This window comes from Brugia malayi, assembly GCF_000002995.4.
Source record: "Brugia malayi strain FR3 genome assembly, contig: Bm_013, whole genome shotgun sequence".
In the NCBI taxonomy this organism is placed as follows: domain Eukaryota; kingdom Metazoa; phylum Nematoda; class Chromadorea; order Rhabditida; family Onchocercidae; genus Brugia; species Brugia malayi.
In genome coordinates, this window is record NW_025062290.1 from 39,058 (window position 1) to 63,308 (window position 24,251).

The 24,251-nt window shown below is 30.8% G+C and overlaps 3 protein-coding genes across 4 annotated transcripts; 2 read left to right on the plus strand and 1 right to left on the minus strand.

The window, feature by feature from the left end:
• Nucleotides 1–6,431: 6,431 nt before the first annotated feature.
• Bm17127 (Uncharacterized protein) lies at nucleotides 6,432–6,803 on the plus strand (the record flags this gene model as incomplete). Its single annotated transcript, XM_001892930.1, has 2 exons — nucleotides 6,432–6,506; nucleotides 6,636–6,803. The coding sequence occupies 2 exons, from the start codon at nucleotides 6,432–6,434 to the stop codon at nucleotides 6,801–6,803; spliced, it is 243 nt and encodes an 80-aa protein (XP_001892965.1).
• A 5,118-nt stretch (nucleotides 6,804–11,921) lies between these two features.
• Bm8969 (KH domain containing protein) lies at nucleotides 11,922–16,288 on the minus strand (the record flags this gene model as incomplete). Of its 2 annotated transcripts, XM_001892931.1 has the most annotated exons (13): nucleotides 11,922–11,962; nucleotides 12,312–12,440; nucleotides 12,557–12,672; nucleotides 13,066–13,250; nucleotides 13,356–13,430; nucleotides 13,512–13,637; nucleotides 13,759–13,953; nucleotides 14,202–14,297; nucleotides 14,492–14,740; nucleotides 15,171–15,311; nucleotides 15,428–15,496; nucleotides 15,975–16,021; nucleotides 16,114–16,288. In XM_001892931.1, 13 exons carry the CDS (start codon nucleotides 16,286–16,288, stop codon nucleotides 11,922–11,924), a joined length of 1,644 nt encoding a protein of 547 aa, XP_001892966.1. The 2 variants fall into 2 exon arrangements, with proteins under 2 accessions (XP_001892966.1, XP_042938766.1); XM_043082832.1 differs by lacking the exon at nucleotides 16,114–16,288 and having other exon boundaries at nucleotides 15,975–16,016.
• A 947-nt stretch (nucleotides 16,289–17,235) lies between these two features.
• On the plus strand, nucleotides 17,236–18,754 carry Bma-syf-2.1 (Uncharacterized protein; the record flags this gene model as incomplete). Its single annotated transcript, XM_001892933.2, has 4 exons — nucleotides 17,236–17,250; nucleotides 17,542–17,659; nucleotides 17,851–17,941; nucleotides 18,556–18,754. The coding sequence occupies 4 exons, from the start codon at nucleotides 17,236–17,238 to the stop codon at nucleotides 18,752–18,754; spliced, it is 423 nt and encodes a 140-aa protein (XP_001892968.2).
• Nucleotides 18,755–24,251: the final 5,497 nt, after the last annotated feature.

The following is a 24,251-nucleotide window of genomic DNA, read 5'->3' on the forward strand; positions in this document are numbered from 1 at the left end:
TTCAAATTCAAAATTTAACGAATTATTGGAAAAAACCCGACGTATTGATTGGAGCTGACTATTTTTTCAAATTATTAGTCTACGAGAAATCAAAGAATTGAAATCAGGGCATATGTTGGTTCAATCAAAAGTTGGTCCTATGATTGTTGGAAGTATTAAGAAACTTTGCAAGAACGAATTATATCCTAAAGAAGTAGTAAAGTAGTATTCAACAAACGTCAATATTAACTCGGAGATAGAAAATTTTTGGAAATTAGAGACGATTGGTATCCAAGAATCACCTCAAGATGATGATGATCAAGCTTTAAAGCATTTCAAACGGACCATCATCAAGCAGGGTGGAAGATATCAGGTTTGTTGGCCATGGAAAGACTCCAAACAAAAATTAAGCAATAATTATGGATTATGTCTGGGACGATTGAAGAATTTGATCAACCGCCTACAACATAATTCAAATCTCCATTCATATCATCAAATACTTATGGATCAACTACATTCAGGTATAATTGAAGAAGTACCTCCAAAGGATGAGGTAGGCGTTATTCATTACTTACCACATCATGAAGTATTAACTCCCAGTAAATCAACAACTAAATTAAGAATAGTATATGATGCCTCAGCACATCACAAAGGTTTTAAAAGCTTAAATGAAGTACTATATCGAGGTCCAGTAATGTTACCGGATTTAGTTGGAGTAATATTACGTTTTCGGATGATGAAAATAGTAATAACCGCTGATATCGAAAAGGCATTTTTACAACTAGAACTACAAAATGAGGAAAGAAATTGTACACGTTTTCTTTGGTTGGATGATATTGATAAAGAACTAACCAATGAAAATATAAAATGTTACCGATTTAAGAGAGTTCCTTTTGGAATAATATCCTCACCCTTCTTATTAGCAGCAACATTAAATTACCACCTAGAAAATCATGGTAGTGAATTGGCATGGGAGATAAGAAAGAACTTATACGTAGACAACGTTATTATATCAGCTAATGGAACAGAAGAGGCCTTATATAAATATGAAAGAACGAAAGAAATTTTTGGTGAAGCATCGATGAACATAAGAGAATTTCTTTCAAATGACGAAGAATTTAATGAAAGAATAGCTGAATGCGACCTAAGCCAAACAAACCAGGAAATTTTCTTGGTCTTAAATGGAACCATGAACGAGATATTATCCGTGTGACACTGAAACCATGGATAGGAAAAAGTTTAACAAAGAGGACTATCCTACAATTCATAGCCTCCCAATACGATCCATTGGGTCTTCTCGTTCCTATAATGATCAAACTTAAATTATTCATACAACACTTATGGAAAGAAAACATTCCATGGGATCAATCTTTAAACAAACAGGACGAACAACAGTGGATAAATCTCATCAAAGAATGGCCAACAAATATAATAGAGCTGCCAAGATTTATAATGGAAACTTCACAATTAACAGAATTCCATATATTTACTGACGCTTCGAAAGTTGCCTATTCTGCAGCTATTTATATTCTCAATCATGGATATCAAAACACATATTCGAATTCATTTTTGATTTATGCTAAATCTCGAATTGCTCCAATTAAAGGTATGTCAATTCCTAGACTTGAATTATTATCTGTACTAATTGGAGTAAGAGCAGCTCAGTTCGTATTGAAACAATTAAATCTTGAAAATAATCAAGTTACTTTGTGGACGGATTCAAAATGTGTTCTTTACTGGATACAGAATTATACAAAGCTGCTTCCCAGATTTATACAAAATCGCATCGAAGAAATAAGGAAATCTAACTTCGAATTAAATTACATACCAAGTGATCAAAATCCAGCAGATATAGCCACCAAAGGAGTATCACCACTTAAACTCCAAAATTGTAAACAATGGTGGAAAGGACCTCGATGGTTGGAACTCAAGAAATCTGAATGGCCAAAGTGCAAACTTCGCTATTCAGGAAACGATGAATTTGCAGAAGCAATTGCTTTGAATTTAACAAAGATGACTCAAACTTTTAAAAGGAATACAATTGAATTTATTGACGTATGTCGCTTCAGCAGTTGGACAAAACTAGTTCGAGTAACTGTTTGGACTTTTAGATTTATTAAACAAACCTGCAAAAAGAAATTAGTGTGGCTAGAACCATTATCCGTAAAAAAAAATATATGACTAAAGTTGATTACGATATAGCAGAGACTATGCTGATCAGACAGGCCCAATCACGATTGCTAACGGAGGACGAAAAGGAAAAATGGAATCTATATCTAGATGAAAGTGATAACTTATGGAAATTAAGGAGCCGACTGGAAAATTCAGAATTAATGGACGAAAGCAAATATCCTATATATTTACCGGATCATAATTATACTACTGATCTTATTATTTTACACAAGCATAATGAATTATATCACGCAGGTATTGCACATACGTTATCTGAATTAAGACGAAAATATTGGATACCGAAAGGAAGAGCTGCTGTAAAACGAATTATAAACCTATGCTGTTATTGCATTCGCTGGAAAGCTAAACCGTTTAAACTGCCAGCGATGCCAAGTTTACCAGAAACACGAGTAAAACGATCCAGGACCTTCGAACAAGTCGGCCTTGATTATATGGGTCCTCTTTCAGTCAAATCTAATACTGGTCTAGTCAAAAGATGGATAGCACTTTTTACGTGCTTCACTACCAGAGCAGTGCATCTTGAAATGGCGGAGAATTTATCTGCCGAGAATTTTTCGCATGTTTTAAGAAGATTTATCGCTCGACGTGGATATCCAAAATTAATATTAAGCGATAATGCAAGCCAATTTCAACTGGTATTCAAAATCATTATGGAAGAAAACGCTAACTTTTTGGCTACAAAGGGTATGATATGGAAAAATACTATACCAAGAGCATCATGGGGTGGTGGTGTATATGAAAGACTTATAGGACTCACAAAAAGAGCATTAAGAAGAGCAATAGGAAGAAAACTTCTAAAGGAAGGAGAATTAATAACATTAATAGTTGAAATAGAAGGAATCCTTAATACCCGTCCATTAACTTATGTAGGGTTTGACGACTACAGAATCATTCGTCCAATTGATTTTATATCACCTATGGCTTCATTAGATCTACCAATAAATTATGATAGTGACCAAGATGAATATACCCCTTATACAATAAAGACTAAAGATAAATTAGTCAAGTATTGGACTACCACTCTTAACACATTAGATGTCTTTTGGAAGTTGTGGAAAGAAGAATATCTTACAAGTCTTAGAGAACGCACACAGAGAGAATTAAAATCACCTAGAATAATAGAAAAAAGAGTACCACATGAAAATGAGATAGTATTACTAAATGAACCAGAAATACCTCGTGGTGTATGGAAATTGGCAAGGATAATAAAAATTAATCGAGGATGGGATGGAAAAATAAGGAGTGCAACAATACAATTACCGAATGGAAAACAAATCGATCGATCAATAAATATGCTTTATCCTATGGAAATAGATGCTACTGAAGATAAAGAAGAAAAAGTGGAAGATGAACCAGAAGAACCCATTGCTCGACGAACCAGAAGTGCTAAAAAATCACAAACTACAATCTACGCTAAGGACAAGTCTAATCTTTTGATAAAAACTTTATCATTAATAACGATGATGTCATTAATACCAAGACAGGTATTAGCTAACAATAGCTGTAATTGGATTACTGGAGTACCCTTTAATATTCCTGAAAAATGGAATTGTGAAGAAATTATTCACAAAAATGCTACATATCACAAAGTGGATGTGTACACACGCACCCATGTAAGAATACCAGCTATAAAATGTAGCAACATTACACGGACTGTATGCACGAAAGCTTTTCTCAGAATATCGCTATCGGTAGTGTCAGACCATACGTCTACTACCGCAACTTCTTCACAATTCTGCAGATATTTAAATATTCGAAAACAAATGAACGGAATTGGACTGATTCAATCTTCTCCTAATCAATGGATAACGAATAAGGAAATACAATACTCCTATGGATGGTTAGGAGTTAACTGTCAATCAACTTCAAACTTCATATTAACTCAAGGAGAAATTCTCATCTACGATGGAAGAGGGTTAGTCTCTAACCTTGAAGATATAAAAGACTGTTCGACACAAAAGGGTGAATGCATAACGAATACTAGCATTATCATATGGAATAGCAATGATACGACCAATCATTGTTTATATCGAAAGATCGGAAGATTCAAGGCTACAAAGTATAACAACCACTTCATCATCGATGAGATACAAGCATCGCTTATAATTGATAAAACCCCCCTGTATTAAACACCAAAAATTGTAGATTCACCTCTCCAATTTTAATGCAGGGCGATATAGTTATTGAACTAGACATTGAAGATGACTCGAACTCTATTACAAAATTCAAACGAAGAGTAACAAATAAACTATTGATGATGGAAAAGTCTCCAGATAGAAAATACGATCCTGAAAATGTAAAACTTCAATACCTTTCTGATTCACTAAGACAAGAATTCCTTCAACAACTCAAAGAAACACAGCAGAGAAGTTGCCAAAACAGAAATAACTTATTACTTTTGACCAATGGCTATCAATCAGCAATCCTACCCTTGCCACGAAACTAATACTTCAAAGAAACGATGTGATAGCTAAAAGAATTAACGGAAATTTGATGGTGGCTCCTTGCAAATCAGAACAATCAACAATTGAAAATATCGAATTCAAAGGAGATTTAATAAGTAAGTTTGGAATTGAGAGAATTAATGCAGAATTGGAAATCCTAACTCAAACTCAAAAAACAATTAATTCAATACCACATCAAATGAAGGATGAACTCTTTTGGCAAGAAATCTCTGAAGAAGGAGAAGAAATTATCAAACAAATGGAAAAGGAATTCAATGAAATTGTTCTACCGATAGAAGAAGAATTTGAAAACGTGATAACACATTGGAAATTGATTTTTATCTGTATAATTATAGTGACAATATTAACTATTTTAGTTATTATTAAGTGTAAATTTAAATTAGTTCAATCCCTCTTTTGTAATACTTCAAAACGAAATTCAAATCAAACTACCATCATTACTCTCCCTGTAGAAGCACCACACACTCAATTTCTAACTAAAGAAGAAATCCCACCTATTAAACTCCATACATTTAATTATATACCTCAAAATCACTCTCTCAAAATTACCTCTTAAAACAATTTCTCTTCCCCTTTGGGAGTGTCGCGAATTATAATTTCGCGAAAACTTCTAACTAATTTCATAGTATCATAAATCATCTCTCCTTTTTAAATTGTAAACAATCCTACGGTATTCACACATATGATTTTTATGTAAAATCTCAGTTCTGCGTGTGAAAAACCATGATACAGGAAGTGGTGGGAAATTTGTTTGTAAGTTATTCGACATTTTCACACAGTTTAGTATCGGCCTCATCTATTTGATATATATTGTATTTGAAGGAATATCACTAGTTGTCCAACTAATTCGGAAAGGTTGCTTTTTTCTTTGTTTTACAGTTTACATTTGCTCATGATGCTATGTTTTGGTGGTATAATGGGTGTTCTAATTCTGTGGAATAATCAAATAGTTTCGGGATATTTTTCCAAAAACTGATATTGGAATCACGCAAAATGTATTGTTGATCTGTTTAAGTATTTGAGTAATATATTAATAATAACATCGCGAATTTGCTTTTATTAATTTTTTTTTTTTTTTGCAGATATATTGTTTGTGATAATCTTTTGGCATGTTACGTCTCAGAAATGAAAAAATATATGATTAAAATTAATACTGAATTGGATCTGTTCTGGGAAACTAAAGTACGAGATGTAATAGAAGTTGTTTCTGAAAATATGATCTATTCGGATAAAATTTTTATGGCATATATATTGGAATATAATGAAAGGTTTATTTTTTAACATCAATGCTTATTAAAATTTCTAGCATTTTAGTCTGGAGAACAACTGATGCATTTTATCATTTTATTTTATTTTTGAAATCATTAATTTTAATATCTCTTTTTTCTTTATATTGAAAGATCTCGCTTACTTTTGAACTTTTATTGGAATCCCGTAAGGGAATAATGAATAAGTGTATAACCCTTGGAAATTGAAAAAGAAAAGTATATGTTCTATCTTTCTAATTTCAAAAATTGGAAATACTTATTTCTTATGTCTTCAAATTTCGATTGTGACAGTAGTGCTTACGAAAAGGAGGTTTTATGAAGAATCCGAATAATTTTCTCGTTTTATAATTACTGATTATTAATAATGCAATTTTGAAATGCGTATTTGTAGAATAACTTTACCTAAGTGATGTATATGGCGTCATTGCAGGATGATAAAAAGACAAATAAGTTGCCTGAATAAATATCGAATTTTTGCTCAGAATATTGGTCAGCTTGATCGAGATCAAGAGAAACTAAGAAGGGAATGCTTGCAATATTGGGAGATCCCGGATATTACCAAAAAAAAAAAACCTACGAAACAATGAATCATTGTTTGCAGGTATCACTCGTCTTGTCAGCCTTACTCTTTCACTTAATAGTCTATTGCTGTTCAAGAAAATACTTGAACATGTATATGAAAGTACATGAAAATCATTCCCATTAATAATATGAAGATTCTTAATTTTAGATTATCGATTTTAAAGAATTACAACAGAAACCACCGGCTTTCACGAAGAATGTTTTGTTATCTGGAGTAAGTCGAATGCGATATGCCGAGTTACGAATGTGCGCCATCACGAAAAAAGAGCTTTCAGTTCTGATCTCGACTGTGAATCGTTTTTTGTTTGATTTTTGATGCTGAAATGTTTTAGAGATTATGTGTTATCAAGAGCTTATGTCTTAAAGTGTGCAAAGTATTCGTAAGAAAATCGCATTAAAGTATGTTATAGTAAAAAGTTTTTGCATCTAAGATCTACTTAATTGTACATTACCGATATTTAAGGAATTGTAACAAAAACTGTTAGTTTCATGAAAAGTAATTAGTTATTCAAGACGTCGATCTTTTCTTCAACTGAATCCTCTATAATATCTCGGCGAATGTTCCGTTTTACCAATAGTTAACTGATACATACCCAATGAAGCAAAAGTTCAAGATTTTTTAATAATTATTTCTTTGCGTTTAGAAGGTTTATCTTCCCGTTGACATCATTATGATTCTCTTGGTGATTTGTATTGAATTTTGCATTAATAGATGTCATACAGTAAAAAAAAAAAAAAAACATTGAGTAGAAGAATCGAAAATTGTTTGAAACTGTTATGTTTATTCACCATATTCTCAGCAACGTTTTGAAAGAGTTCCCTTCAATGTCAGTGTCGTGAAACCTCAAACTTGGATAATTAAACCTTTATTAAATCCATGAAGCAAATAATAGCGCTTTATACATATCATACGGATGCCTCACCGATTAACAAACGCGTAAATTATATAAAATGCAATAATGTAAAAATGGTGAAATAATACAAAATTATAAAGTATTAGACGCATCCCAATACCACCCAAAACATAAAGCAAATGATGGTTATAGAAGGATTGGTTGGTTTATATATAAGACTGATTTAACAAATGGAAATTAGATGGAAGAATTTCTCATGGATGAACAAAGAAGATTGTTAACAAGATTAGTTTTAGTGTGTGAAACGAGGAAATAAATTAGTATGAGACATAGCTGAATTACAATGTAAAAATATTCGGAAATTGAATCATCATGTGTGAGAAGAATTTTGTAAATGTAAATTAGATTTAGGAATTAGATAAGAGGAACTTGTTAGTTTTGGTTATAATAATTTAAATATTTCGTCTTTCACGACAGTTAATGAATTAATCAAAATGTCTTCTAGTGATATTATTAAATTTGCAGAGAAATGGTATGAGTTAATGAATTAATCAATTACGTCTTCTAGTGATATTGTTATATCTGTAGATAATTGGAATGAGTTAATGAAGTAATTATTGTTTTATCTGTAGAGAAATGGTATGAGTTAATGTATTAATCAAAATGTCTTCTAATGATATTATTATATCGGTAGAGAAATAGTATGAGTTAATGAATTAACCAAAATGTCTTCTAGTGATATTGTTATATCGGTAGGGAAATGGTAGGAGTTAATGAATTAAAAATGTCTTCTAGAATCTGTGGAGAAATGGTATGAGTTAATAAATTGATCAATTACGTCTTCTAGTGATATTGTTAAATTTGCAGAGAAATGGTATGAGTTAATAAAACCGGTGATATTGTTATATCTGTAGAGAAATGGTATGAGTTAATGAATTAATCAAAATGTCTTCTAGTGATAATGTTATATCTGTAGAGAAATGGTATGAGATTATGAATTAACCAAAATGTCTTCAAGTGATATCGTTATATTGGTAGGGAAATGGTATGAGTTAATGAAGTAATCAAAATGTCTTCTAGTGATATTGTATTGGTAGAGAAATGGTATGAGTTAATGAAATGGTGATGTTTTGCGCTTCCTTTCGATAAATAATGACAACAGCTGAAAAGATGTGCAAAGCTATTAAATTTGTATATGAAACACCTGATAGAAAAATTGCACAAGTTTGTCTGAGTGGATGCTAAGCAATGTTTTTATGTGGGTAAATTTTATCTAGTAGAAAATATGGCTTGGTTATTTTTTGCTGATAGTATGGAGGTCAATACATAGCAAACGACATTTATTGTTGTTGTGGGAAAAGGATGTCTACGAATTAGAATGTCTGACCACTTTTTATTGTCCACATTGGAGAGAATAATTTTTCATAGTTAGATATCGGTAATAAATCGATTGATTTTTGGTGCATATTGCATTCTTATCCGAAATCAAAGTATTTCAAAAACTAAAGGAGCTTTCTATCATTAGAAGAACATTTTTTCTACATTTTTCTTAAAAAATTGTCTGGAGTTTATTTTTAGGTATTTATGTTTGATCAGCTACACTCTGATCGATTTCATGTTATCTTCGCAAAGCGGAAGAAGTTGCAGTGATTGAGGAGAGTGATGAAGTATTGCCATCCTTTTTCTATTGTCGTGGAATGCGAATTAGTTCACTTCTGATAAGTTGGATAATTTAATAATTAAATTTAATAATTAAATAATTTTTTAATAATTTTCTGATAAGTTGAATAACTGATAAGTTGGATAAAAAAAATAACTTCTGATAATTTTTTTTGTTCTTAAATTTGTGATTATAGGGTTAGCAAAGAATGACAAGATAATCTTGACTGTTTATTCATAATTTAGCGGTGTATAAATTAAAACCTAAATGAACGCACTCCCTCTATATAATTAGTCTATAAAGAAATGTGACTGTTAGAATTTATTTTCAAATAATTGTTGTTTGAGTTTTGAATGCTTCGGAATTATAGGTTCAAGTTAAACAAATCTTTAGTACTGCATTGATTTTATCCCTTGCTACTGTTTTTAGACCCATGAATTATGTGCTGGTCCAGAAATCATGGAAAACTGTATGCATTCAATTCTACATCTCAAGGATCATCGGTTTTTCCCGAATAGTTCAAGAAAGCGCAATGTTTTGAAATTTCTGGAAGGCAGTTATTGCAAAGAAACAGTATCTTTTTTAGTTTATTCCAAGAATATGTTGATGAGAAAGACTGAGGAGGAAAGCTGTAGTAGATAAAGTCAGTAGTTGTGCGGGTTAGGACTTTTAAAATTTTTGAGATGTATTTAATGATGATCATATACTGTTATAGTGATATTTCTTCTGTGGAAAATTTGTGAGTGATTATTTGAAATGTTTAAGTTCATCGAATAGTAGTGATGCATCGATGAATGATTGCTATCAGTGGTCCTAGGAATGGACACACAACTTCATCGTCGGTGAAGATTATGGAGCCACGAGCAGTGCTGAAAGCAGAAGAACATTCAGAAGGACTCACACTGCGATCTGTGCATGCTATCGCTCAGCAACAGAAAGACAGTGTTTCTCATAAGCATTCACTGCAACTTATTTTCTTCATTTTTTTTTTTAAAGGAATACATCTTCTAAAGTATGATGGTATTAGAAGTTGTAACATAGAGTCTTTTTCTGTTGTTTAAAAATAGTGAAAGTCCATTTTTTTTTACTTTTCTTTTGGAATGTTTGCAATAAAATTTAGTTAGATCTGCATTCTCGTGAAAACAATTTTTTTTCATGTAGTGATAATATTTTTTAAACAACAATAATGATAATATTTTTTAAGGATAATAGTTGCCACCAGAGAGCTTGAATTGCTTTTTTTTTTTTTTTTTTTTTTTGAAAATTCTTGGTTTATCTTTTGTATGTCCAGCTATATTTCATGTAAGGTTTTCTTTATGGATAGCTGTAAATGGTATATAATGAATTTTGGATAATAAAACTAACCGATTTTCATTGGAATACTTCTCAGTATTCCGCTGAGAATAATTCGACTCTTTTCCCATATTTTCTGTTGTTCAATTGCTGGGCTTACAATTTTTTGTTTCCGACTTGCCATTTTGATTTGAAACTCATTTGCGTTGTTTATTACTTCCTTCCGTTATATTAATTTGCTTAATTTCTCATTGTCATACCTTATAAAAATTTCTTGTTAATAATTGATGTCATTTAGTTTCTAAGGTTGAATCAGGATGGCTGACTAAATCCTTTATTGGATAATACAATGCAGGAAAGAGTTAATATCCTTGCATGTGAGTTAATAATAATTTAAACGACTGTTTTCTAAACTTTAGCTTTTGCAGATATTTGTAAACCTTATTTTTGTTATCACAACTTATTAGTACAACATGGAGTTTTATTTGTGTATTTTAACTCATTTCACATTTGTTTCATGTTCTTTATGGAAAATTCATGTATTTCTTTTCATTTTACCATGCCTCCCTTGACATTAAAACATTTTATAAGGCATTATACTACCGCTACTAATGTAAAAACTCGTCCCCAAACTTTGCCACGATTGCAACCGATTTCCCCAGTCCTAATTGATGTGTCCAATTACAATAGTTTCTTTGCAGCCATTGTCGAAAGGAATTATGGGAAACGTGACACTACAATGCTCGAGTGCAGTTGAGACAATTCATGCCTGCTCACTTAATTCCATTATCGATGAATAATATCGACCATACAACAAGAACGAACTTTATTTCATATTTTATTAGCAAAAAGAAAAGAACGATCCCATCAAACATTTCTCGAAATTGGATTAATTTGGATTATATTGAAAGCTATTTTAAAATGCGGCTGGGCAACTAAGGCAAAATCAACTAGGAAACTGGCGAAAGCTCTGGAACATTCCAGAGACTTTTCGGATTTAAGAATACGAGGAGTGGTGAGAAAGAGATCACCGTGAATCTGCATATACTGCATAATTGCAATAATAAAATAATCATGTAATGAAGAAAAAAACAAACTCGAAAACACAAAAAAGCACTGCAAGCAAAAAATGCTTTAAAATCAAATGACAGCAACTGTATGCTAGAGAATTTGCAGCTGGAAAATACATTATTGTTTCTTAAAATTAATCAGAAAAGAATTTGCTGTAAGTGGAATGAATATTACATCAAAAATGCAATAGGATTAATTTTTTTTCACAATTTCCTTGAACTATGAAACACACTGTCTTTGGAATACTATAAATAGCAATTGTAAAACAAACAAAACAATCGAAAAACACACATACAAATGGAACTCTAATACGTCTTAATTTGGAAAGAATGACTTTGTTCTGATGGTAACCAGTGCGATAAATTTACGAAAAAGAGAAAAAACAACCAATAAAACTTATTGCATAACAACTAGTTAAAACAGCAAAAAAAAAAAAAAAAAAATGCACATGAATGATATAAGTGGTAAAATTTCTTCCTCTTACATTTACTAAAATTTCGAGGTTGATTCTTTAAACAAGTTCCATTATTTGATCATAATAACTCTAACGCACGTCTTAATCACTTCCATTTACTACCTGTCCTGGATGGCCCCTGCCTGAAATATATATATTATATTAGCCATGTTTGATTAAAACGACTCCTGATTCTGGCAATCCAGATCTATATCATCTAAAGCTAGTGAAGAAATGTCAGTGAAGAACGTGAAAACTAATTTAAAACAAAATCCGGAGCTGATAAACTTCAACACTATATACTTATGATCACTTTCGCTATTCTCAATAACCAAGGCCTTTTGAACACTTTCCAAACAATCGGCATGATCCTTAGTTTCACAGTTAAACTGACTTCATCTACGAAGTTCATTCTATTTCTCACAGTGATAGCTCGACTTGAAATAAGACACAATGTCTAGAATATATTTTTGCAAAGTGCAATAAAACAACCTCCGCGTCGAAGGCCACCACGTATATGACCAGAGCCAATACGGCGAGCATCTCGTTCTACGTTTTCTTCTTTTTCGTCTCCTTTTTCATCATCCAACGGACGACGTCGATCATCCTGATCTCCACCACCTGCAGTTAGACGTTTTTAAGTATCAAGAACAAATTTTAGAAATTGAGAATTCCCAAAAGTATCCCATCATGCATCCCATTCCTTAGGAAACTCAGAAAATGTTTGTAAAATATACCCCTATTTTGACGAAAGCCACTACGAAAAGAACCACCGCGTCCACGTCCTCTGTAAGGCGCACCACGTCCACCTCCAAAATTTCCCCCTTCATAGCCAGCGCGTTCAAAACGATAGCTAAAAGAAATGACATTGAATTTTTTTTTGCCAAGTAGATAACAGAATTAATTTGAAGTCAAGTAAAGAGCATCCCTCACAGAGGCAAAAAATTATGCTTATTGTTCTGTAATTTGTTGCCAAGATAAACCAGTTCCATTCTTACCTGTTTCACCTCCCAAATATCCCATTTACATGCAAAAATTCTCCGTTTGAAACAACTTTAATTTCACAACTCACATAATAAATAGGAAAAAGCAATACACCAAATTTTGCCAACATTCACACAAGTTTGCAAAATTTGAGACTGAAATATGCAAATTCTCAATCCTAAATTAAAAAAATTCCTAAATTAAATTAATCAGAAGCTGCAATCAAATTTTTTCAGCTGTGCTTCATCAAATTCTAAATTACCCATTGCCATTTATTCCAGCGGGAGGAGGAGTCGACCTGGAATAGAGTTGTCGTTGCATCTCATCTACATTCAATCGCATTTCCTCCATTTCTTTCAAATGGCGCAAATGATATTCGATCAACAGATTTGCCATGGAAATTGCGTCTTTTGTACCCGTAAAAACAAATGGCACTGGTTCATCAGGCTAAATGAAAGTACTAACTTGAACAATAAATAAAAGTAAATTCAGATAAACTTTCTAATTTAGAAAGAATAAAATAAAAAAAAAAAAAAACAAAAACGATCTTACATTCTCATCAACTCGATTTTGATCATCACCACCTTCAATCTGCACGCGTACAACACCTGATTTATCCACGATATCCTAAACAATCAATGAACATAATATGATATCGAATACAGTCTGAGCTCACACACTATTTTCTATGTAGAAATCTGAAGTCACCTGAATCGTTTTACCCGATTTACCGATCACTTTGCCAACCATTCCACGTGGTACCTCGAACGACTCCACTGCATATTCCAATTGTGAACGTGCTGCAGCTGCGGCTTCAGCATTTTGGGCAAATACCTACAAGTTTTTCAGAATTTTCTTAATAGATATAATTTAATATCACGAAAGATAGCCTATCCAAATATTGCTATAAACTGATATAAGTCATAAACCACTTGATGCTTAAGTTATTGCTAACCTTGAAAAGTACTGGTGTATGACCATCGTTATTTTCCACGAGCTGTATATCTTCGACCCCATCAATGTTTCGTGCGCTTTGAATATTAGCTCCATGTGACCCTATCGCAAGACCCATTAAGTTGAAAGGTACCGTAAATTCTTCCATATGAGCCGACGTATGCATTGATGTGTTCTCTAACAAACGAGCAGCTTCCTGAATTTATGTACCATAAAAAAGAAAAATAGGTCCTTTTTTGTTACTTTCCCTTCTCCGTATGCATAATATAAACAAATAAATTATCATCAGCACTTTTTTAACGATTTCATGAATGACTTACGCTGTTTGCACTAACAAATGATGCATGAATTACTGAAACGTGTGTGACACCAAACTTTACTTAATCTCACCAAAAAGCTACTAGTAAATAGAGGAAGAAAAATTGAGAAGCTTCTTAAATAAACCTCTTGGCGTTGCAAAAGTTGCATCTTCTGTCGAGAATCCTTGAAGTACATGTCAGAAAGAATCGTTGCACGTTTTACTGCTTGCTCTTCAAATGTCTAAAAACAATGTAAACTTCTAAAAGTCACTGGTTCCGCTGTTACAAAAATCTACCCGATCATTTGCTAACCATACTCCATCAGTTTGCACAACATGATACTTATCGAAAATGATTCTTTCTAAATATTATTGAAAAAATCTTATTAATGAGAAAATTTTGTTACTACGACCGTTATGTATAAAAACAACTGACGGAGAGAAGAAGATTTCCATTTTCCTCGTCGTATTCGACAAATACACTTTTGACAGTGGCTGCGAAATCAGCATATGACTCAGGTCGTTTGAAATATGCCCGGAGATCTTCAGGTACAGTGATTTTAGCATGTTTGAATTGACTTTTTTTTAGTGGAGTACATTTGACCAGCAACGTACGTATATGTTCTAGTGAAACAATATCCATATGGTGCGGCCCTTCAACGCTTTCAATTGCCGCTAAATCCCCCTACAAATTATCATATGTTTATGTATGAAGAAAAACAACTCAGTCCCAAAAACATTCTAACTAATAAAATCTACTGAAATTTCGTTTCAAACAGATTATTATACACAAGTGGTGGAAAAAAAAATCCTCGACCATCGCTGGGGAATTTCAAGGAATCATTTAAAAATGCTGAAACTGATTTAACGAAGCCATACGCACATCTTGTCAGTGTGCTCAACAACATGTACAAATACAGCATAATCGTGATGAACCTTGATGAAATCAAGCATTTATAATCAGATTTTTGGTGGATGAGTTCGAATCATGTCAGCTATCATTTGGCACAAATCTCTGTCAATTATTGCTCTAGTTTTTTGTTCGAACAAGTGGAAACTTGAACAATCCAATAATTTATTTCGCGATAGCAAGACAAGCAAAACAAGACTTTTACCTTTAATTCTTTGATTTTGGCTATCTGCCAACCGAAGACAGCATCATCCTCCTGTTTCATCAGTGCTTCAACAGTATCACCCACTTTTAATGTCTCAGCTTTTCCGGAACGTGGTGGCAAGCGACAATCATCAAATTTCACCTAAATTTTATTGGAATTCAATATCATTTTCTTTTTCAACAAAAAACAATTTCTAAAATCCAGCAGACAATCAGCCATTTAACACCAGTGAATATATAAACAAAAATGAACTAAACCTCCTCAATTTTCGCATCGTTCCCATAACTCACAATGACAGTATCTGTCTTGATAGATTTCACGAAAGCCTGCAAAAAACCAAAGCTTAGAGTTATTTAAATTATTGTTAAAATCAAGACACTAAATCTTCTTTACACCAATTAATAAAGGACCAGCACTATCCCTTCTTCATCACAATCATCTTAATTCATCATCTTCGCTAATAGATGGCATCAGTCAATTACTGACAATGTGAAATTCCTACAGGGTATGATAATAAAAAATTGAGTAGCTTAATATAATGAGAGGAAGTAATAAATAAACGCAAATAAGTATCAAATCACCAAAAGATAACTACAACCAAGTGAACATCAAAAAGCATGGAAAAAAAAATTTGCTATTTGCTAAAAATGTATTTTTCAGCAAAAAACTCGATTAATTTTATCATTCTAAATTCACTATATATCACTTACAGCTAATCATATGAGAATCTTTAACAAAACATAGCTGATCTTAATCACTGCTCATTCCATCATAACATAATTCATCAATAAATCAAATACTAACCTTGTAAAACAATCCGTTGTCTTGTCGTACCTCAATTTCCATTTTTACTGAAATCAGCGAACTAATCTCAGCTCTTATACACGATTCTCACTCTTCTTCACTTCAATTTATTTAATTAATCAATTTGTTCTCGACCAACACCTATCAATCTGTTTAGCAGGTGGTATATCCTCCACCGTTTTTTTTTTTTCCAAATCCGATAAGTCCAAATCCGGTAGAAATGCAAAAAAAAAAACGAGCCGAAGCTCAACGACAACGATCCAACCGCTTTCTATCTGCTCTCCTCGCAGCAAATGCTCCGTCCTATCATTCATTACGTCCTTTCAGAATGCAGACAGAGTAATATGCAAACACGATAAGACATATAAACATAAACGCATGTGCAGGCATAAAAAGATATGCATGGATACTATGCATGATAACATATGAAACGGAGAGAGAGAGGTGCAGACAAAATGCACTTCATTCTCCGTCACTACAGCACTCAATCGATTAATGGACAAGCCGCCAACAAGTACATCGTTTTGACATCGACCGTGTACATCGGGAGCAACCGGGAGTTTAGTCGATTTGGGGATATCGCTGGGGAGGTCATCTGGGGTTGGTTTACGGTGGTCTGAGTCATCATATGCCAACTATTATAGTCATTAACTATCACTGACCCATTAATTTCATAATTTGCTTCTATCTATTGTTTCGTAAGGATGAACCGTTCTGACTACAAACACTGCAAGATGATTTCATTCCCAGAAGAATGTGTATGTGGTAGATGAAATGCGTAAAATGGTTTCTGTGATATTACGCTATGTCTCAGTTGCGTAAAATTTTAGCGACGAATTTGGGATAGATCGTTTAAGTGTTGATGATGTTGAATAAAATACGGTAGTTTAAGGAATTTTGTCATCTCGATAGCGTTAGCGGAATCATTTGCTTCTGTTTCGAAACTTCCATCGAAAGATTCTCTCAAAGAGAAATTCAGAATTTTGCATCATAAGTTGAAGATTGGAAGTTGAAGACTGGTATTTGCTATAATAACAGAATATCAATTGAACTTTATCAAATAGTGACCAACCAACCTTAACAAAATGAATGTAAAATAACCGGATTGCCTAAAGTTTCCCAGAAAAAATAGAAAAATCAGTGTTTCATTTTTTAGCAGGAGTCTTGTAAATTAAAAAATCAATAAGTAGTGGAAGAGGACCTCAAATTGCCGAAAAATTACGATTTAAAACGAAAACGTCAAAAATGGGAGCATAAGGAGATGGAGTTGAAAAAGGTTAGATTGCTCTCTCCAGACAACAGTTTTTGTTAATAACAACAATTATATCGCTATATTAATGAGCTGTAAGGGAACGAAATGTGCAAGCTATAGAATTAATCGGAATCCAAACAGCATAGTCACTATTTCTTGCTAATTCGTTCCATTTCACGTGAGTTTGCACCAGAAATGTGAGAAGTTATTGCTGAAGTTAGTCAGAATTTGTAACTGACAGTGTTGGTCTTGTTAATAATGTCTCCTGGCTACCTTCTTATCGATTAATGTTTCGCTGTAGAAATTTCTTTTCAGGCTGGTGAGGAGCGGGGAGAAAATTATGGAAGGTTAAAAGCTCTAAAAACCCAGGCAGATTTGATCGCGCGCAAAAAGGCAATCAAGAGAAAGAAGAAGCCAGACAGAGGCTTTTGTGGTGGTTTTTTTCCTAGAATGGGGAAGTTGTAATTTTTATTGGTAGTAAAGTTACTGACCGATTCGCAATATCTACAAAGAAGTTCATAAACGATGATTTTTTTCTAACATTTGTAAGACATGGAACTTAATATGTCTTTGTTTGCTAAGCTGGTTGTTGAAATTTAAAGATTATTGAAATGAATATTCCAGATTACGAAGCAATGACTTTACGTCAGTATCAAAGATTGTCTGGAAATATTAAACCTGACATAAAAGCTTATGAAAAAATGAGAGAAGTTATGTAAGTGTTTTTTCTTAGTATTATTTTGATTAAACACTGTTTTTTGGTTGTATCTCTTGTACCAATTATCATTGAAAAATGGCGAGAGAATTGATTATAATAGCAAAATAATGGAATCAATAAACTGTTTGAGTAGTTATATTTAGGTATTATTTTAAAGAATGAAAAGCGGAATTAACCATTTATTTTTCTGTTCAAAAACAACATTAAGACTTTAGTGGTACTAACGAATTTTATCCTGGAGTAGACACACTCATTTATGGAACTCATTATCCAACCAATGCTTCTTAAATAGGCTAGCAGAAGAATCAAAGCACAGAAAGTGAATTTTTTTTTTTTTTTTTTGTTTGTTTTTAATCTTAATCTGTCAATTGACGTTTTTAGTTTGAATGAGTTGTACGCTCTCAAAAATGTATAAATGTAGTATATATTATCAGTGGAGTAATGATGTTATGAAATCTTAAGTTTGTAGTAAACAGTTATATAAATGAGTTTTAAACAGTTATATAAATGAGTATATAAATGAGTTAAAAAAAATTTAACTTGTCACCGATTTGTCCAGCGTCACATACTAAGTGATGACGCAATTTTGACCATACTTGTTTATTCTTCAGAGAAAAGAAACACGATCAATACCATCGTCGGCGAATGTTCGATCCAGATTCACCAATTGATTATATTAGTGGAAGGAACCGTAAATTCAGTCAAAAGTTGGATCGTTTTTACGATAGGTATACAGAAGATCTTAAGAGTGATCTTGAAAGAAGAACTGCTATATTAAAAAGTTTTAAAAAGTTTTTTCAATTCTGTTAATTCAGAATTTTTTGTGATGCGGTTTTCAAAAAACAATTTGAAACACTGCGCTTCATTTGTATCATTCTAATTTGTTGCACACAGTTTTTGCTTCTTGATAATAGAAGAAGGTTTTTTCTTGTTATTTGTTCAAATTGGGTATTAATAATATACCTCATCTGGATCATTTTTATGTCGAAATCTTAAATGCAAAATTTAAGATTGGTAGAATTCATTTATTGTGGTAAAATTCAATTATCGTTTTTTATGTCAGAGGTACAGCAAATAAACAGTGAATATATGATCTCTCTTCGTTATTCGTTATTTAGTGATTGTAATTCAATGATCGCTTTTTACTGCTTTGGTTTTTATGAAATATCGAAGAACCAAATCGAACTCTGAATATAATGTAGATTTCTTCACTGAACTGGGTTGTAAATTGCATATAGGGTTCATTGGCATATAACCAAATCATTTAGTAGGGTCAGGGAAATGTAAATTTATGATGCTACCAAAGTTTTATCGCAAAAAGTTTGTGATTACTAAGAAAAGAATTTTTCTTGGCTTGCTAATTGTTTTGTTAGAATTAAGTCATAAGGAGTGTATGATTTTAATAAGATTTGAAGACTGTCTTTGAATTATATCTGTTACAACAATGTAAGATTATTGGATGGAACTGAATGTGTTCCACACGACATAATTTCCAAATTCATTGCATAATGCTTTTAACAATGAAGTAACTGTCGTGTAGAAAATTTCTTGCTAAATAATTTTATAAAAAATTTCTTGCAGTTATTAAATGATTAACGTTCAATGCATCTTCACAAGCTTAAGCATCCTAAAATCTAAGATTAATCTAGATCTTTTTTGAAGTCATGCAGTTTTCAGGAAAACCTAGATGTTTTCATGATTTTTTTCTAGTATTTTCGCTTGATTTTAAGTTGCTTCTCAAGAATTTATGTTGGAATTTATCAAACAAATATGCGTCAACTTGTGTAAAACAGTTCCTTTAAATTATAATAATTAATGAGTGATAATTCACAAGAACTTGTTCGGGTCCGCGTGCTCTATCAAATATTCAAACCTGATGTTGTATAGAAATTCAACTTATGAAACTGGATATTTTGTTAATAGTTTGAGATCTAATGAATAGTCCTATCGGGAACATATAACTTTGGAGTCCTGTTGGCTTGCTGAAATATTGGATGGATCTACGCGATCACAGATTGCTATTTTGGTCGAAGATTTACAATGAGATACAAAATTTATCAGCGATATGAATTTAAGAAATGGAATTTTTTGCGTTATATTATGTGCTGCAACGCAAATAATAAAACAATTACCGAAATTAGTCAGTGTTAATTATGATGGAAGGATTTGAATCACCGCTTACTTTTAACTTTAAGAAAAACGAAATTATTATTTGATGTTTAAAAATGTTTTAAATTTTGGTAAAATAAATGAATATGGTTAATATAACGTAGAATTGGAGAAATTCTACAGTGGAAGAAATTTTATAAGTCACACATTACACTTATTTTTACCTTGATAAAGAAAGCTTTTTGGAATGTTAGATAATCTTCTTGAATATTTATTAATGATTAAATCTATTGTCGAGTGATTCGACCATAGATATTTATACTAGTTTTTCATTATTTCATTGATTTAAAAAAAAAAAAAAAAAAACTTTCATTCAAAAAATTATTCATTTCAATTAAATTTTATTTCATTTAAATGTTTGTGATAACATAAGAAACATAAGAAATTCATACCCAAATTATGTATGGAAGTTGTGCGTTGATTATGTTTTTTTGATAGATTTGATTGATATGATTTAATAACTGAAAAGGGACAAAATGAAAGGAATCTGAGTATGAAATTGATGATCATAGAAGTAGAATATATGTTAAAAGTTAAAATAATAAATTTATTTTTATTATCATGCAAACTATCAAAAAATTCGATCCATTCTTTTTTTAGAAATTATTCCTCGGTTTGTTTTCTCAGAAATCTAATCAATTGAAAATTCACTTTGAGCAAAATTTTATTGAATCTTACAACTATAATCATATAGCATCAGAATTTCATTTCGTTTTTTTTTTTCTTTTTTAATTCGTTACTAATTACTGTACTGTTATCATTAAATACTTTGCTAACATTGCAGTTTTACTTCTTCCGGTAATTTGCGCCGTATTTTAAAATGTATTTTTTGTGAACTTTTCACATTTTATTGAAATATGATAATGATAATGTGATAATATGGAAACAAATCAGTTAAAGAATAAATTCTTTTATATCACTGATATTATTATTATTGTTTAATTGCGTTATTTTCTTTATTACAGAAATTATGAAAGTAAAAATGCATTAAAACAGGAAAGTTGAAATGGATGAGTAATAAACATTGAAGCTTATGCACTAATACATTTAATGTATTAGTACTGTATGCATCAATGATCGAGATTGATTCATAAATTTGAACGAATGGTATTTTCATTATTCGATCATATCAATCATTGAAAGCTTTTAATAGAAATGCACTAATCAATAGCAATCAATAATTTTTCAATTTTACTAAAAATAAGTAACAAAATTTTGCAAATTTTTTATTTTTGATTTTAATGCAACATTAGCATTTTTTAAAAGTTTTTTTTTTCTTTGTGTAAATTAATTGAAATTTTTTACATATATGAAGCATTTATTTATATTATCTATGATTACTTATCATTTATGATTAGTTTTAACTTCAAATATATGAAAAAACATTCATCAAATATTTGTTTTCGTTTCTTCTCTTTTTTTTTTTTATTAGCATTATTTAATGGTGTAAAAAGAAAAGAATAATAGATAGGTAAATAGGAAATAGTAAACATATTTGACTATTAAACAATGAAATTTTAATAGCAATGGAAAAATATGCAAAACTATCATCATTTTTAGTGATTCCTTCTTGCGTTTCTTCCTCAAATGTGTCATTTTTTCATCCATTTCTTGGTCTTTTAGCTTTTTAGTTTATTTTTTGAATTTTTTATTTACGATAAAAGGGTTTTTAAGCTTTTTTTATTATTTGTCTGGTATATTCTTATTTTTTATTTTTTTTTAATTTTTTTAATTTTGTTACTTCCTTATGGTAAGTGAATTTATGTTTGTGGTTTTAGTGATTTTTTTAGTTTTGTTTTTACTTATAATTTTGAAATTTGTTTATTTTTTTTTGTTTTGTTGTTGGTTTCTTTTATAGTTTTTGTATATGGTTCTTTTTATATGCAGGGTGCTTCTCGTTTGTTTTATTTTTTTTTTTTTTTATTTTTGTTTGTTTTAAGAATAGGTGGATTGATTGTTTTTAGAGGTAGTATTATTTTAGTTTTAATTTTTTGGGATTTTTTGGGTGTTAGTAGTTTTTTTTTGGTTTTGTTTTATAATAATGTAGTTTCTCGTAGTAGATCTATAAGTACTGTTTTTACTAATCGTATTGGGGATTTTTGTATTTTTTTATTTTTTAATGGTTTTATTTTTTTTTCTGTTGGTGTTTTTTCTTATCAGTTTTTTAGTTCTTTATTAGTTTTTATGTTATTTATTTCTGCTTTTGTTAAGGGTGGACAATATCCTTTTGGCAGTTGGTTGCCTAAGGCCATAGCTGCCCCTACTCCTGTTAGTTGTTTAGTTCATAGTAGCACTTTGGTTACTGCCGGCGTTATGTTGATGGATTGTTATTTTTATGTTTGTTTAAATTCTGATGTTTTGACTTTTGTTTTTTATGTCGGGTTTTTTACTATAGTTTTTTCTGGATTATGCGCACTGGTTGAGCAGGATGCAAAGAAGGTTGTTGCTTTGAGCACTATGTCTCAAATTGGTTTTTGTTTTTTGGCTATTGGTAGCGGGTTACATTATATTTCTTTTATTCATATAATTAGGCATTCTTTTTTTAAGAGTTTATTATTTATGCAAATTGGGTATTTGATCTATATTAATTGTGGTAACCAGGATTACCGTGGTTATTCTTATTTAGGTATTTGTGCTCCGATTTTAGTTCAATTGCAGGTTTTTGTGTCTGTAGTTTGTTTATGTGGCCTACTTTTCACTAGTGGTTGTTGTAGTAAGGAGTATTTTATGTCTCGTTTTTATTATAGTTCTTTCAATTTTTTTTTGGTTTTCTTTTATTTTTTTGGTGTTTTTTTAACTTTTTGTTATTGTTATCGTATGATATATTTGTTTCGTGTAGGGTGTTCTTTTTTTGACTATGTTGGTTTTTCTAGTAAGTTGTTTTATTATTCTTGTTTTTTGCTGGTTTTTTTTTCTGTTGTTTTTACTTTTTGATGAATTTCTGGTATGATAGGTTTGGTTTTTGTTTTTAATCGTTTTGAGTTTTTGGTGGGTTTTTTTTATTTGTTTTTTATTTATTGTTTTTTTAATTATGTTTTTCGTTATGTTGTTATTGAATTTGTTAATAAGTATTTTATAGATTCTTATTCTTTTTTTATTTATAAATTTGTTCCTAATTTTTTTTATTTTGATGTTTTTATTTTAGGTTTTAATTATTTTTTTGTGGGATTGTTTCGTTTGTTTTCTTTTTTTTTTTTTTCTTTGTTTCGTGGGTTTTATCATGTTGCTGTTTTATTAGTTTTTTTTTTTATGGTATCTTTTTTGTTTTTTTAGTTATTTTTGTAATATTAGTATAATTTTGTTATTATTTTTAATTTTCGATTAAAAGATTATATATTATAGATAGATTTTATTTAGTCTTCTAAACTATTTTTGGGTTTTACTCGTCTATTTTTATTATTTTTTGTTTTTTTTTTTATGTTGTTTTTAAGTTTTATTAATTTTTGTGTGTTGGACTATATTGTTTGATGGAGAGTTTTTGTTATCTGCACTTTTGTTTTTGTTTTTTTAACAATTGGTGGTGGTAGAACTTCTTGTTTAGTTAATTATTATGTTATTCAGGAGGTTTGTGGTTATTATTTTTTGGTTTTTGATAGTTGGAAATTTCAGTTTTTTTTTCTTATATTGAAGTCTGGATCTGCTCCTTTTCATTTTTGATTGTTTAGTGTTTTGTCAAATTTAAAGGGTTGATCTATTTTATGGTTTTTAACTTTGCAGAAATTACCTTATTTTGTAGTTTTATTGAATTTTTGTAGGGATTTTTTTTTTTTATTTTTGTTTTTTGGTATGATTTTTTGTTATGTTCATTTTTTTTTGTTACGTAATTTTTTGGATATAGTTGTTATTGGTTCTACTGAGTCTTTTAATTGATTGTTATTGCTGGGGATATTTTCTTTTAATGAGGTTTTTGTTTTGTTTTTTTTTTATTATTTTGTTATGTTTTTAATTATTTCTTATATTTATAATAGTGGTATTAATTTTATTAGTTTAGAGATGTTGATGATTTTTTTTAATGTTCCTTTGAGTTTAACTTTTTTTTTGAAGGTTTTGTTATTGTTTGGCACTTCTAGTATGGTTGGGTTTTTTTATTTTTTTTTGTTGTTATTTATGTGTTTAATATCTTTGGGTGTTAGTTATT